The 14,259-nt window shown below is 43.5% G+C and overlaps 1 protein-coding gene across 6 annotated transcripts in view; it reads right to left on the reverse strand.

Annotated features, from left to right (window-relative positions):
- CCDC15 (coiled-coil domain containing 15) overlaps window positions 1-14,259 on the reverse strand; it is a 33,086-nt gene that overhangs the window by 16,380 nt on the left and 2,447 nt on the right. For 5 of the 6 annotated variants that reach the window (XM_054005862.1, XM_054005864.1, XM_054005863.1 and 2 more), the window contains exons 3-7: window positions 10,937-11,086; window positions 9,784-9,993; window positions 7,733-7,849; window positions 5,240-5,404; window positions 2,442-2,561 (exon numbers count right to left, since the gene is read on the reverse strand). In XM_054005862.1, coding sequence (XP_053861837.1) covers window positions 2,442-2,561; window positions 5,240-5,404; window positions 7,733-7,849; window positions 9,784-9,993; window positions 10,937-11,086 — 762 coding nt within the window. Of the gene's footprint in view, window positions 1-2,441; window positions 2,562-5,239; window positions 5,405-7,732; window positions 7,850-9,783; window positions 9,994-10,936; window positions 11,087-11,991; window positions 12,172-14,259 lie in introns of those variants that run through there. The other variant, XM_054005868.1, reaches the window with a different exon arrangement.

The following is a 14,259-nucleotide window of genomic DNA, read 5'->3' on the forward strand; positions in this document are numbered from 1 at the left end:
CCATTTTTCCTGATCATCTTTAAGTTTTGCTTCTTTCAGTGTTATTTTGTAGTTGCAGCGAGGTGGAGGCAGCACCCTGTGACCAGCCAGCTCATTGACAACCACCAGCAAGTGGGCCACAGTTTGAGAACCAATATGCTCCTGATGGACCCACAGTGGATTTCCCAAGACACCACTCATCTACCCGACCACGTGCACTCAGTTCTTCCTCCACCCCTAAGATTTCTGCTGTAGAAGCTCTGAAAGGAGGGACATCCAGCATAAAAGAGGGCCTGTAGCGAGAAGCCAAACCAGGGGTGTGGAAGATTTACATTACCCAGCCAAAGAGAGAGGAGTGGCTGGGGACATTTTTTTCCCCTTCAATGCTTACACATTTTCTATTCAAAATAAGAGACCACACGGTCTTAAGATGAGCCCTTTGTCTGATCAGCCACAGGGCATGTGAAAAAGCCATGCCATCAACTCCAGCAACAGCTGGAGCCTTATTAAGTATCAATGGTTCACAGGGGAGATAAGCCCCATATGTGTTGCTATACAAGGGGAAGTCTTTGCTGTCAAGGCTTCAGCCCCACCCATAGAATCCAAAGGGAAGAAAAAAACCCATGGATGTAGGAAGAGTGGAGAAAGCGTCTAGCTAAGCTCACATCCCACGCAGATTTGTAAGTTTTAAGGGCAAATGGGACCATTAAGATCATCTAGTCTGATCTCTGCCATAACACAGGCCATAGAATTTCACCCAGTGATTCCTCCATCAAGCCCATAACTTCATGTTGAACTAGTTCATCTTTCACATGGGAAAGAAACCCTATATGCAGACAGAGTCTACAAATAGACTCAGGACAGAGGCCTGCTGAGCAAACAAACGCTGCACATGGCATAGAAACCCAAGTGAATCCTTCCTTGGTGGGGAACTGTTCTATGTACCTAAAAGAAGACCTGGTTTCTAAGTCACGTGCTGCATTTGATGCATTGCTATTTTCACAGTTTATATAGGGTTTTCCTCCCAGGTAGGCCCTCTGCTAAGAGTTGAGATGACTGAACTTTGGGGTGATCATGAAGTTAGAAATAATGGCGTGCAAGATACTGGCAGGCTTGTAATGGAGGAATCAAGCTTTAGAGCGTGAAAGAGAAAAGAAATAGGAGGCTGAGCGGGAGAGAGCAGTAAGCTAAGAGGAATGGGTGGAGGAACAAGTCAGAAGGGTTGATCTACAGAGGGGAGAGACCATTTGGAAGCGATGTAGGAAAGATTCTTTGGACCTCAGGGGGTTCAGTGGTTGTGCAGTAATTGGTAAGAAGTTGTTAACATAATTTAAGAATAAAAGCAAATGGTTTATCATTTGAAGCTTATGTATAAAATACGGCAAGGCCCACAAGTGAAAGAGGGAAATGTTACATTAAAATAAGTGGACAGTGAAAGGGAATGGGGTGGGGTGGGGGGTGGGGAGAAGCACCTACTAAAATAATTCTCTTTTGGGTCTCCCAGAGGTTGTCGTCTTCCTACGTCTTCTAGGCTGTAAGCGCAGCAAGGTATGGACTAGCATGATGTGTCTGCTGCAGTGCCAATCACGTGGTCTGTACTTAATAGTTACTAAATATTAAGTGATAGCATGGCTCATCCTGTGTATTGTATAATACACAAGCACCCGGAGGGTGCTTCATTAAGACAGTGGTTACAGATTCATTGCACGGTACAGTTACAATTATTTTGTTATAATGGATGTTCTGGAAGAATTTTGCTGCTGAAATCCAGGACAGTGCTACAATAGGCAACTCTGGGTTTGGCAGATCATAGAAACCTCTGCCCACTACAGGTGGGTTCTTTGCTTGCAACGCTCTACTCTGCATGCTTTGCAGTTTGTCTGGATTCCAACATACATAAATGGAAAAGTAACAAGCTTTGCTTGTAGCTAAGGCCAGCCCTGGGTGTAAAGGAATGAAAAACTTGCATAGGAACCAATTCCATAAAGAATGACTTGGACCTCAGTAAAGGTCCAACAAAAGACAAGTATCAATCCCCCCCCCTCGCAACTAAAAAGGGAGCCTAGAAAGAAGCCAAATGGCAAGAGAACAGAAATCCCCATGGGCTGAGCATGTACTCTGCTCCTCCTGGAATGCAGTGTTTCAGTGGTTTTGTATGGCTTTCGTGGCAGTGTACATGGTAAGTTAAACGCTGGGATCCTGCAGGGATTATCTCACCAACCGAGACTACGTAGTTATGGTTCCAGCTGCCCCAACGATTCCATGTATGAAGTCAACCAATAGCCTTAAGGGTGTTAATAAGTATTATACAGTATTGGCAGCTATGCCACCAGCTTTGATATATTATGACAGTTTCTGGTGTTCCACAGTAAACAGCAGTGTCTCCTAATGTGCCTTGCTTTTGGTATAATTCAGACGCAGATGCCAAAAATGTAAGTAAGACTTTATGCTATTTGACATACTTGTTTCTTGGTTTCTTCTTTGTCTATCCCAGGCCAAAGTACAAGGGGAGCTTGGAAATCAGTGCTCAATCCTGAAGATGGGCCAGCAGAGTCGGATGCCTTCATTAATCCATTATAAAGCTGAAAAAAAATATGGTAGTGGATCAAGACATGATTGGCCTCAGCACTTTCAATAAGCCAGAGTGTCAAAAGACTGCTATAAACTTCAACAGAAGTAACACTGGTCTTTAGACTAAGAACACAAGACCTGTACACCATTCATACGAAACACAAAATATGGGGCATTAACATTGCTGATAATTTTATACATGGCACACAGGAAAGATCATTGGTGCCACTATTATTGTTGAGAAAACATCTGCATTTCTACAATCAGGCATTTATAAACACTGCCAGGTAAGTTTGTTTTGGACAGAAACATAAAATAAAAATCTCAGCTTGGAACAAACTGAAGTTTTATTCACGGCTATAATCATTTTTGGAAATTAAAGTTGCCCCAGTTTAGCCCAGAAATTGTGCAATACCCTTACAGAGCTTTGTGCACAATATATTTAAAAAAAAAAAAAAATCAGTCAACCTGTGGAACTCATTGCCACAGGTTATTGAGAAGGCCAGAAGCATAACTGGATTCAAAAAGAATTAAATAAATGCATGCAGGACAGGTCCATCAATGGCTGTTAGCCAAGATGGTCAGGAACACAATCCCCATGCTCTGGTTCCTCCTAAATATGACTGTCATAAGCTGGGACTGGACAACAGTGGATGGATCACTCAACAAATTGCTCTGTTATATTCATTTCCTCTGAAGCAACTGACACTAGCAACTGTCAGAAGACAGGATACTGGGCTACATGGACCATAGGTCTGACCTGGTATGGCCACTCTTATGTTCTTATGTAATTAATGTGAAAATTAGTGGATGTTTTTGCCCAATACATGATTCTTACTGTTTTTTTACACATATGTCTGACATTTTATTAGATATTCACAGACAGAAATGTGTTAAAGATGCAGTTAAGATTGAGATTCTATACTTATAATAAGGACAAAAATCATTCTAAGAGCATTGCAGTTACCCCAAACTGACAAAATTAAACACCTTAATTCTGAATGTCCTGGTGAAAAATATGAGAAATTCAAAACTTTTTAAAACATGGAGATGTACAGTTAAGGTCCCCAAAAACGCTACATTTGACCCTGTAGTATCACTAGCACTAACTTCCCTTTTTTCTCCCCATTCACACCTAAGATCTGATCCTGCAAACTTTTACTCATGCAGTTCAGAGGGTCATGCTTCCACACTGAAAGATGGGAATTTTTTGATCAAGGACTTTAAGAGGTTTGCAGACATCTTAATAGGTAAATCCACTGCACTTGTACAGTGGCCAAATCACGACCATCCTCCCATCTTTCTTATGTTCTTTTCCCCATAAGGGCTCTGAGACATAGCTGTGTGAAGCCAGTTGTAAGTGTGATGCTTTAGCCACAGGAGCCCTTTCAATACAAATTGAATAATTCCATGATCTAGGCTTAAGTCTGTATATACAGATTCAATGTGTTGAGCTACACCTGTCTAACTGGTGGCACGCAGAATGCCAGTGAAGAAGAGATTCTTCAGCATGCTATCTGAAGAATCAGGTTTGAGAATGTGTATTTTTGTGGACTTCTGTATGTTAATGAAGGTGACTAAAGTTTGCACAACCACTGACTGACTAAGGGCAAAGCTCTTGTCTGTGTGCTCACCTATTATGGATGGATAAGTCTGTCTTGGAGTTTGGTTTTTTTCCCCCATCAGAGCATTACTATAGGAATGCAGCTTTCTGTTTTACTTTGGGTTAACTCTTACATGAACTATGAACTTGGGTCCTGCCAGAAATATATTACTTTTCAGTTCATTCTTGCAAAGTTAAGGCCACTTTGCACTAATCTGTCTTGTAGAACCCTTGTTTAAGAATCAAAAACGGAATTTAGGGGGATTGGAGACCTCTGGTAGCTGGTAATGGGACATAGCACAAAAGCTGTGCAAATACTGCAAAAAGCTACTTGCAAACTGTTCAATTACATGTGCATATTCTTAGCTATATTCACCACAATTTTTAAGTTTCACAAACATTTGTATCAGCGAATACTTGTTTACAAGAATATTTTCAGGATGTGGAAGTCTCACAAATACTTAGGCAAGTATTTGAAGCAGACAGAACTTGCTCAAGCCCTCTTGCTTCAATAGTTATAATCTAATCATGGATCAAAAAAATAAGATCCCATGTCTAATATAAACCATTCTTGGCACAAATAGTAAATGCTCCCATTGGGTGAAATGTTTACATAAAGTAACAAATTCAAACAAATGCTTATATTAATACATCAGCCTGCTTGCAAACAGAAAAAAAAAAAAATCCAGTCATTAAATATGCTGTCACAAGTACCTGTCCCAGATTCACATGGAATATTCACCCGTAATCGAGGGTTCAATTCCAGCCTAAAATGGCAGTGATAAAACAATTAAATAGCTACTTGCTGTTTAGTGACTCAAGTGAACAGACACCCGTGTAAAAAAAGTCACCACCACAAATGCTACTCTTTGCTATCAAGCTCAGCAGAGCGGTCAAAGTAGAAGTCTGAACTCGTATCTGGAGCCTAGAATTCAGGTTAGGAGGTCAACTGACAGGGCAGCACCACTGCTCAGACAGTAGCTGTTCTGGACCAGAAACCACCTTTACTTAGAACAAGAATTCGGGATGCCAGGACTGGCTGACCCAGCCTCAGTCACATCAGGTCTGGGATTTTAGATGTCTTACTTTTCCAAATTCAAGTTTGTAGTACAAGTTGTCATCACCCAGCTCAGCCTGATTTTTGGTTGTTGCCTGGTTTTGTAGTTCAGCGGGAAGGTCATGATGTCCTGCCAGAGGAAACTCCTCACACTCTTCTCCATGCACTGGAGTTGGCCTGTGAGACACTGGTTTCTGGGGGGAAAAAAACATGTGAGATTTAAACTTAACTGCATTATTTCAATGCAGGAGCAGCTCATGAATACAAGACCCCTGTAAGCTTTGGGTGTAAGAGCAACCTGAGGACACTTGTTCTGTGGGTCAGTGGAGACTAGGCACGTTGTAAAGAGGACATGCTCGAACTTCTGTAGAGGGGAATGAGCAAGAAATAGTGCCACTGCAGATTTTAAGTGGTGGACAACCTTGTCAAAGGTGCAAAAGTGACTAGCTGGTGGGAATAAAGGAAGTGGTCTTCTGTGCATGTCATTTGGCAGTTGCAGGAGATGCAAACATTAAAAAAAAAAAAAAAAGACAACACTTGCTAATTGTTGCTGCAGATTCTCTCAATACTTAAAACAGGGGATTAACAATGCTATGCACAGCAACACACTAACAACAACAGATTCTAGTTTAAGCTGAAAAAAACCTAGAACAAGAATTGGTGGGTAATTCTTTTATTGAACATGGAAGCGTTCAATACATTTCATCAGGCCATGGAAGATAGAGAGGTGGTGTTCACAGAGAAGCAGGCCGAATATTGATTTAGACTCTTGATATCGGAAGATACAGTAGATCTTAAAGGGCATCTGTGAAAATGAAGGTAGGTAAAATGCAGACCCAGGGTATCACGGACTCAGGGTTTGTTCTACTTTGCTGTTTCTATGCTTGACGAAAAAAGACACTCTTGAAATCTTGCAACAGGCCAGACCAATAAAGAATGCACAATGGCAAGAGATGAGAGAGTTTTATTGGCTTATGTATGTAATGACTGCGTTACTTATGAGCATTGAGGCCACTAGCATCCCAAAAAAGTGCCAACAAAACATTTGTACCGCTTCACCCGGTCATGCACCATGGCTTTCAGAGAAACCTGTTCATAAACAGCTTGAATATGATAAGGCAGTAGTTAAGCTATTTTGTAGCTCTTCCGCCATAAAGCCAAAGTCCTTGAGCACCACAAGCCCAATAGTGCACATGTCAAAAGAACTCCCTCAATGACCCAGAAGCATCTCTCTAAATCAACGGTTCTCAAACTGTGGGTCGGGACCCTGAAGTGGGTCATGAGCACATTTTAATGGGGTCGCCAGGGCTGGCTTATACTTGCTGGGGCCTGGGGCCAAAGCCCCACCACCCAGGGCCCAAGCCCCACTGCCCAGGGCCAAAGACAAAGCCCAAGGGCATCAGCTCAGGGTGGTGGGGCTCAAGTTACAGGCCCCCTGCCTGGGGCTGATGCCCTTGGGCTTCGGCTTTGGCCCTGGGGCAGTGAGGCTCGGGCTTCGGCTTTGGCCCCCCTGCCTGGGATGGTGGGGCTCGGTCCCCCCCTCCTGGGGTCATGTAGTAATTTTTGTTGTCAGAAGGGGTCCTGGTACAAGGAAGTTTGAAAACCCCTGCTCTACATGAAAGTGTGTATTTTAAAAGCCTTCTAAAACAAATTGGGCCTTTTGGGAAGCTAGGAACTGAACCTCCCCTTGCAATTTTCTAATGGTATAAAGCACTGTTTTTGTTTTGTTTTGTTTTGTTTTTGGGGGGGGGGGGGGGGGAAGAGGTGTCTTGCTAGGTCACATAACATCAGACCTTCTACCCATCATTTGGGCAGGACTGAACGTGGCCAGCCCTGAGCCTTGGGCTAGTGTCATTTTGGGAAGCAAACTCCACATTTTAAAAGGAGGGGTCTAGAAGGAAATGTTGATCTGGAAGGCCGACAAACAAAACAACACCCCCTCACCTCCCACCCCAGACAGCTATAGGATGCGGTTTAAAATGCTAGCCCTGGAAGTGGATAAAGAAAAAGAAAGTGACCTGGAGTCTCTCTCAACTGTTGGCTCTGCAGGGCAAAAGGCGGTTGCTCATACAGCAGTGAAGAAGAGCAGTGGCATATCTACTCCCTGTGTATTCAGGGCTGATGGGCAAGAAGGAGCCATCTTTACAGTCCTGCTCTGAATAATGATAGTACTTTAATGGTGGTTGTTTCAGTAAGTTTCTTTTCATGTGGTTTTCAGTGGAGCTTGCTTTACCTGAATGAACAGTAATAAGAGGGGAAGAAAAAGTAACCGGACAGTCTAGGCACACTACTCGGTACTGTAAAGGCATCTCCTGGGGTCTCTCAACCCCAGTGAATTTAAACATATGGGATAATTATTAAGTGACAGCAATAACCCATTTTATTTTTTCCTTTATTGAAAAGATCCACTGCACTGTGCAGCTGGCTGATTGTACAGGGCTCAGGATCTTCACACAGTGCAACAAATAATTTATGATCACTCTACTAGTGGCTGAGCCGAGTCGAGTCAGCCCCTCACTTACATTTCTGCTTGTGCTGACACCCCAGACGCCTCCTGGAAGTTCGGGTGGGCCTGCTCCTTTGGGCACTGTTTTGCAGGACGCTAGCCGGCGACGGACCTGTTTCATAGTTTTGCTAAGCTGCCAGTAAGAAAGACAGATCAACAAAGTGCTAACAAGTATCAGAGGGGTAGCCGTGTTAGTCTGGATCTGTAGAAAGCAACAGAGTCTTGTGGCACCTTTAAGACTAACAGATGTATTGGAGCATAAGCCTTCGTGGGTGAATACCCACTTCGTTGCATCTGACGAAGCAGGTATTCACCCACAAAAGCTTATGTTCCAATACATCTGTTAGTCTTAAAGGTGCCACAAGACTCTGAAGTGCTAACAGATTGACAGTTTAGTGATAGCTTGCTGCTACAAATGAGGAGAAGGCCAAAAGGTTTATCACAAGGTAGAAGACATCACAGCTGAAAATAGTCGTCACTCAAAGTGGCCAACGTCATCTTGGGCGCTCCATTGCGCCCTCAGACAAAGTATCAGTTGCTTGACTGTTGGGGGTAATCCACTGACAGGTATGTGACCGGCAGCTGCAGTGCCTTGCAAGCATACCTCAAGTCTAATCCATAGGACAGTTCTTGGTAAAAGAAAGAATTTCGTTTATGGCCAATTCACTCCTTGACCAGTCTGTTATGATTGCCAGGGATGTGGCCCATTAGTATGTGATCACCAACAGTTTGTTTCACTTGCCTCAAAGCTGTCACAGCCTGACTTTGGTTCCTACTGACCTGTTTTAGATTTGGACTTTGGGTCTAGACATGAGACATTCTAGATCCCATTCCTGCTACCCAATCGCAGGTGCTGTGTGATTAGCTCAGAGAAAAACCTGTGCTTTAGTCAATTTAGCCTCAATGCTCTTACCACCAGTAACCTGTGCATGAGAGGGAGGAGGGATTTACCCCCCCCCCCAAAAAAAAATATCTGTTAGAAGCCAGTACCAGAAGCTGGATGTCCACCTTGATCCAGTTCTGAATGTCCTATATACTGACACAGACACTGAGCAACATTAACCCAGAGTGGTGGTTTCTTTTTTTATTCTTGTTGTTTTAATATAAGCAGGTCTAAGGGCTTAGGATACAGAAAGATACCATAACTAGAGAGCGCACTGAACCAAAGCCCCAGATACCTCTAAACTTCACTGAATTTGCATTGGGACCTGAACTGTTAAACTCAAGCACAGACACATGGGATGATAGTGAGTAATTTTTTAAACTGCCAAGATAAATCATAAGCACTGTTATGAACTTTAAAAAGGCAGCTGGCCCCTACCTCACACATTCCACAAGGCTTTAGTTATCTCACCCCTTTGTTCCTGGATAGTCAGGCTGTCAGTGGGGAGAGGACTCCATCTAGTGCCTTCTACCCAATGACACACACCAATGGGGAAGAACCTTTACTTTATGGAGGTTTTACTTGACTACTTTGGAGGTGTTTCACTAGCGGAGATGCAAGCATTCCTTTTAACTAATGATGGATCAAATTTAATTGCAGCATTCTTAATAGGGATATTTGTTGTTAGTTTTAATACTGAGATTATGGCTAAATGGAACCTCAACAATATCAAGAATCCAAAAAAAGTTCCCTATATAATAGCTTTGTACTTTACATTCAGTGCTTTGTGGTGGTAAACACACAATGACATCCAGTCCATAAAAGGAGAGACTGGAGTAAAACCACAAAACATACCATCATCTTCCACCTCAAGAACAGGTAAGTGTCACGAGTGAGATGTACAAAGGTAAAAGTAGGGTAAGCAAAGTAAAGCATTGTAATGTTATAATGTAATGACCCAGTTATAACAATAAAACTCACACACATGCTTCCCTTGTAATTCTAAGTGTCAGAGTACTTGCAAAGGCTTTACGTTCATGATATGCAAGCTCATTTCTAAAATAGAGTGCTTCTGTATCGCAGTTGGGGAAGTTTTAATGCTATTTGTTACAGAAAATATGTTTTCATTCTGGGCATACAACAAATGGAGGTTGAGAGATTGTTGGCCGTCAATAAACACTCACTGTGTTGGCTTGTTGATAGAACAACTGGCTTTGCTTCTCTCTTCCCTCTTCCTCCCAACTGGCACGAAGCTGCTGCACAGGGATCAAGTTGGTACCAGAACTGCAGATGGCAGATGCTGCATTACTTCGATACACACATGTATTCCTCTTAGGGGTCAAGTGCAGTGCAGAATCCGAACATCGCATCACAACAGAGCTTTCTTTTTCTGCCTGCAGTGATGGGGGGGGAAAAAAAACCCACACAAGTCCAGAACAACCGTCTTACCGAAGTCACTCATTGAGTAAATCCACGCACGTGTTGACAGTTTGCTGCCTGTGGGATTTTCATTCATGTGATGACAGAAAGGTAGCAGTAGCAGATGGATTTTTGAGGTTACACCCCGCTGTGGCTCCGCACTCAAGGGTTGAGTGCACCTGAAGGTTAGTGCCCCCCTCACAAAGGTGACCCCTCATGGAACTGAACATGTGCAACAAGTTTATTAAAGGGAATTGCTGTGCTAACCTCCCTCCCTCATTCATCCCCTCCTGCCGGAGTTCAAAGATACAAGCAGGGCAAAAGTATGGCTCTTCAGAGGCAATACCTCTTTCTTCTTCTTCCGCTGCTGACAAGGCAGGGGAATGGGGAAGAGAGCAAGGAGCTAGCCCAGTCCAGCCCAGCGACATGTAGCTCAAGCAGATTGCAGTCAGAAGAAACTAGCTAGAAGGTTCTAGAGGTACTGCATGTTGGAACATGCACTTGAGGAGGCTCATGCTCCACTACCAGTACCTAAAAGACCCCAAAGACAGAGCTAGGGAAACTCCCAGCCAGTCACAAACTAGTGCACAAGACGTAACATTAGGAATCCTGCAAGGGTCGTATCTGTAATAGACACCTCAGCAATGGTTTTCAGTTGTGAGTGGGGAGTTCCCTGCTGGTCTTCACTAGGACATAGATCTCTGGACATTAAGTCTGTGCAATATGCATAGAGTCAAAGAAGCTGGCGAAATAATTGCAAATTTCCTGACTTTCTTAAGAGACAAGCCTTAAGATTGTATAAATAGCGGTTGTATTTACACAGGAATGTTTGCTTTTGAAGCAGTGTCACCATCTAAGCAAGGCTCCTTGTGTGAATCAGAGCAGATAGAGGCTGGTGTTGATACAGGTTTGCCCTACCGCTTCACAGGATTTCTGGAGCTGCTGCTTTCTCCTCATCTTGATTTGCTGATTCACCCTCTGCTTCACTTCCCCCTGGAAGCGTTTCAGATTTTCCTCTTTTTCCTTTTGCTGCTCCTTTAGCTCCTCTTCAACCTGAAACGCTGAAGCCTGGAACAGGTTAAAGGAGATGTTCAAATTAGCTTTTTCACCAAGCAGCGTCACAACAGCCTGGATTTCAGCTTCTCTCTCTCCGGGACCTGTACATAAATCTACAGACAAGCAGTATCTCTAGGGAAAGGGATGTGTGTCAATGTTCTGGTTTAAAGGTAAACACAATTAGTTAAAATTGTGACAGTGTAACACAGATTGTTCTGTGAATCTAGTAACAGCTGCACGGATGGGTTGGGAAGATCATGTTACAAAGTGGAAATCTTTACATTCCCCCTTTAAAATGCAGAATATAAAAAAGGAAAGAAAAGGGGCATGTTTAATAAAGCAACTCGTGGGGCAATCAGACATGAAGCTGCTTTCAGAAAGACTCACAGAAGCCACAAAACCCGAATCAGAAAACTGAGGGTTGACACCCCTTGTGGTCTCCATTAAGGCCCAGTGCAAGTCCCACATCGGTCTTTCAACAACGTTTTACGTACCCATCCCAGATCTGTTATAACATGTCAGGGAACTAACTTACGGGGCCAAAATAAAGCAAGACCTGCTGTTCTCACAGTATTTTCACCATCTGATGGAAAACAAACACTCACATAAATCAGCAATTTAAAGTTTCTCACTTGCACCCATGAGGACCATTCATCCAACAACATTAGCTTCAAATATGACTTGTATAAATATCCTAAATTCAACATTAGCCCCACACCAAGAGCAGGCATTCAACACCACAAACCCAAATTAGATAAATTGCAAGAAAACTCAGAAAGAAAAAAAACAACCCTGGCATTTTCTTTTAGATTTACCTTTCTCCATGAAGCTTGATGTATAGTACGAAGATACATAAGTCACAGCACATAAAACCACAACAGAAGCACAACTTCTAAGACTGTCTCCAAAATACTCACTGTACACCCTCCTTCCATCAGGACCAGAATGGATTCTTATTACTGATTGTTTGTATCAGAACAGCGTTTTGAGGCCCTAATGCTCCATTGTGCTAGGTACTGACCAAAGACAGAGCAAAAGATGTTTCTTGCTCCAAAGAGTTTACAACCTAAACAGACAAGACAGAAAGGATAGTGAAAGGGATAGAAAACACACACACAACGAACAGGGATGACTTGTAAGCATCAGGCGAGTGCCTCCATTGATTGATTGGTTTAATAGTGTTTGACTAGATTTGTATTTATTTGAGTTTACATTTGTTTATACTAAGTGTATTCTATTACAGGGGGAAAGGAGGAAGAGGAGCACACAGGACAGCTAGGGTGAGACTGAGCAAAAGAATTCCAATCCAAAGTATTAACACATTTCTACTCGTCATCACCAACAAAATGAGCTCAAGTAAACAGCTTCTGGTGAAAAGAAGGAAATCAAGTTATTTGACAGACACACTTTTTGAGACCATCCACAGGCTTCCTGCTTTTTAGAGACAGATCAAACATTATGAAAAGCTTTCAATAAATTTTGTAAAACTCAAGTTGTGCTTAGAGAGAAAACTACAAAACAACTGAATATTAACAGCAGCAAGGCTGCACATCACCACATTACACTGCTGTTGCAATACAATGCAAAGTGCCTGCATAACACACAATAAATGAGAGCTAGAACAGATCGCAGCTTCATCAAAGTGTGAAGAGGAGTTTATGGTATATCAAGCCTTAGTCAATGACCCATCTGTAACACAGAAGATAAAAAGGCCCTCAAGTTAGAGCAACACTGTTCTGTACTGAGAACGATGCCAGTCTCTGACTTCCATAGGCAGTGTCATTATTCAAGTATCCTAATTCTGCATCATGCTCTTATGATGTGTAAGAATTGTACATCAGTGCATATGACTGCACCAAATACTTGTGTTTAACAATGCTGCAACATATACCAGAATCTATGAACTTTTCATAGAATCTCAGGGTTGGAAGGGACCTCAGGAGGTCATCTAGTCCAACCCCCTGCTCAAAGCAGGACCAATCCCCAGACAGATTTTTACCCCAGTTCACTAAATGGCCCCCTCAAGGATTGAACTCACAACCCTGGGTTTAACAGGCCAATGCTCAAACCACAGAGCTATCCCTCCCCCTTTGCCCATACCTGAATGCAACACCTAACTGACCTGTGAATTTTGTGTGTATTTACATGGGCAGCAGGTATAAGAGGCCAGGGGAGGCTAAGCCTCCCCAAACAGGATGAGGCACACCTCCCTTTGGAGGCACGCCAACCCACCACCTTTGGAGCGCTGCTGCTGAAAGGGCGCCCAAGCCATGTCCCCGTCCACACTCTGCCCCAAGGCCCCGCTTGTCCTCTTCCACCCGCGGTGCTCCTCTTCCTGCCCCTGCTCTGCCTTTTCCCAAGAAGCTCCACCCTCACTTCGCCTCTTCCCATCCCAGAGGCCCTTGCACCTCTCCACCCCTTCCCCCAGGGGTCCCCCCTGCCCACCAGGGGTGAAGAGGCACAAGCAGCAGTGGAGCATGGACAGGGCCTCATGGGAGGAGGCCGAGCCAGGCCGGCTTCGGGATGGAACAAGGGGGCAAGGCCACAGTTGAGGCACTGGTGTCCCCCCCTCCTATTTCTGGGGAGCTTCTGGCACTCGCACCCAGCCTCCCCAAATACAGGTGTCACAGGCCGCCCCATGTGTATTTGTTTTTTACTAGCATATTTACAAAAGAAAAATCACAAGGCCATTGCTGATTGGTTTGCTCTATGGGTTAGGTAAAAAGTCAAAATAAGGAACCTCAAAACACCAGCATATCAAAGCTACTATTCTCCTGTCTGCTTCCTACCAGAGTACTATAAAATGGGCTACTCATTTTCATTGAGATAGATAGTTGTGCGTGGCAGCCCTTGTGCCCTCTAGGGTAGGATTTTGTGCTGGGCCGAAAGAGCACATTTCAGTTTCTACCTGCTCATAACAAATGTGTCTTTCTAGCACAATCAAAGTAAACACACTGGGGACAGTGCTGCCGTCCACTTGGTTGAGGATTCTATACAAGAAGAAAACAAAACAGATCTCTGGGCACAAGCAATGAAAGAGAAATAGACAAGTAAGGGCAAGGATGTACATACAAACCAAAGCCTGCTATAGCATACTTATAGACTTGAAGGCCAGAAAGGACCATCATCGTCATAATTCTAGTCTGACCTGCGCACTGCAGGCCAGAAATCCTCACCCACCCACT

This window comes from Malaclemys terrapin, chromosome 15, assembly GCF_027887155.1.
Source record: "Malaclemys terrapin pileata isolate rMalTer1 chromosome 15, rMalTer1.hap1, whole genome shotgun sequence".
NCBI classification, from domain to species: domain Eukaryota; kingdom Metazoa; phylum Chordata; order Testudines; family Emydidae; genus Malaclemys; species Malaclemys terrapin.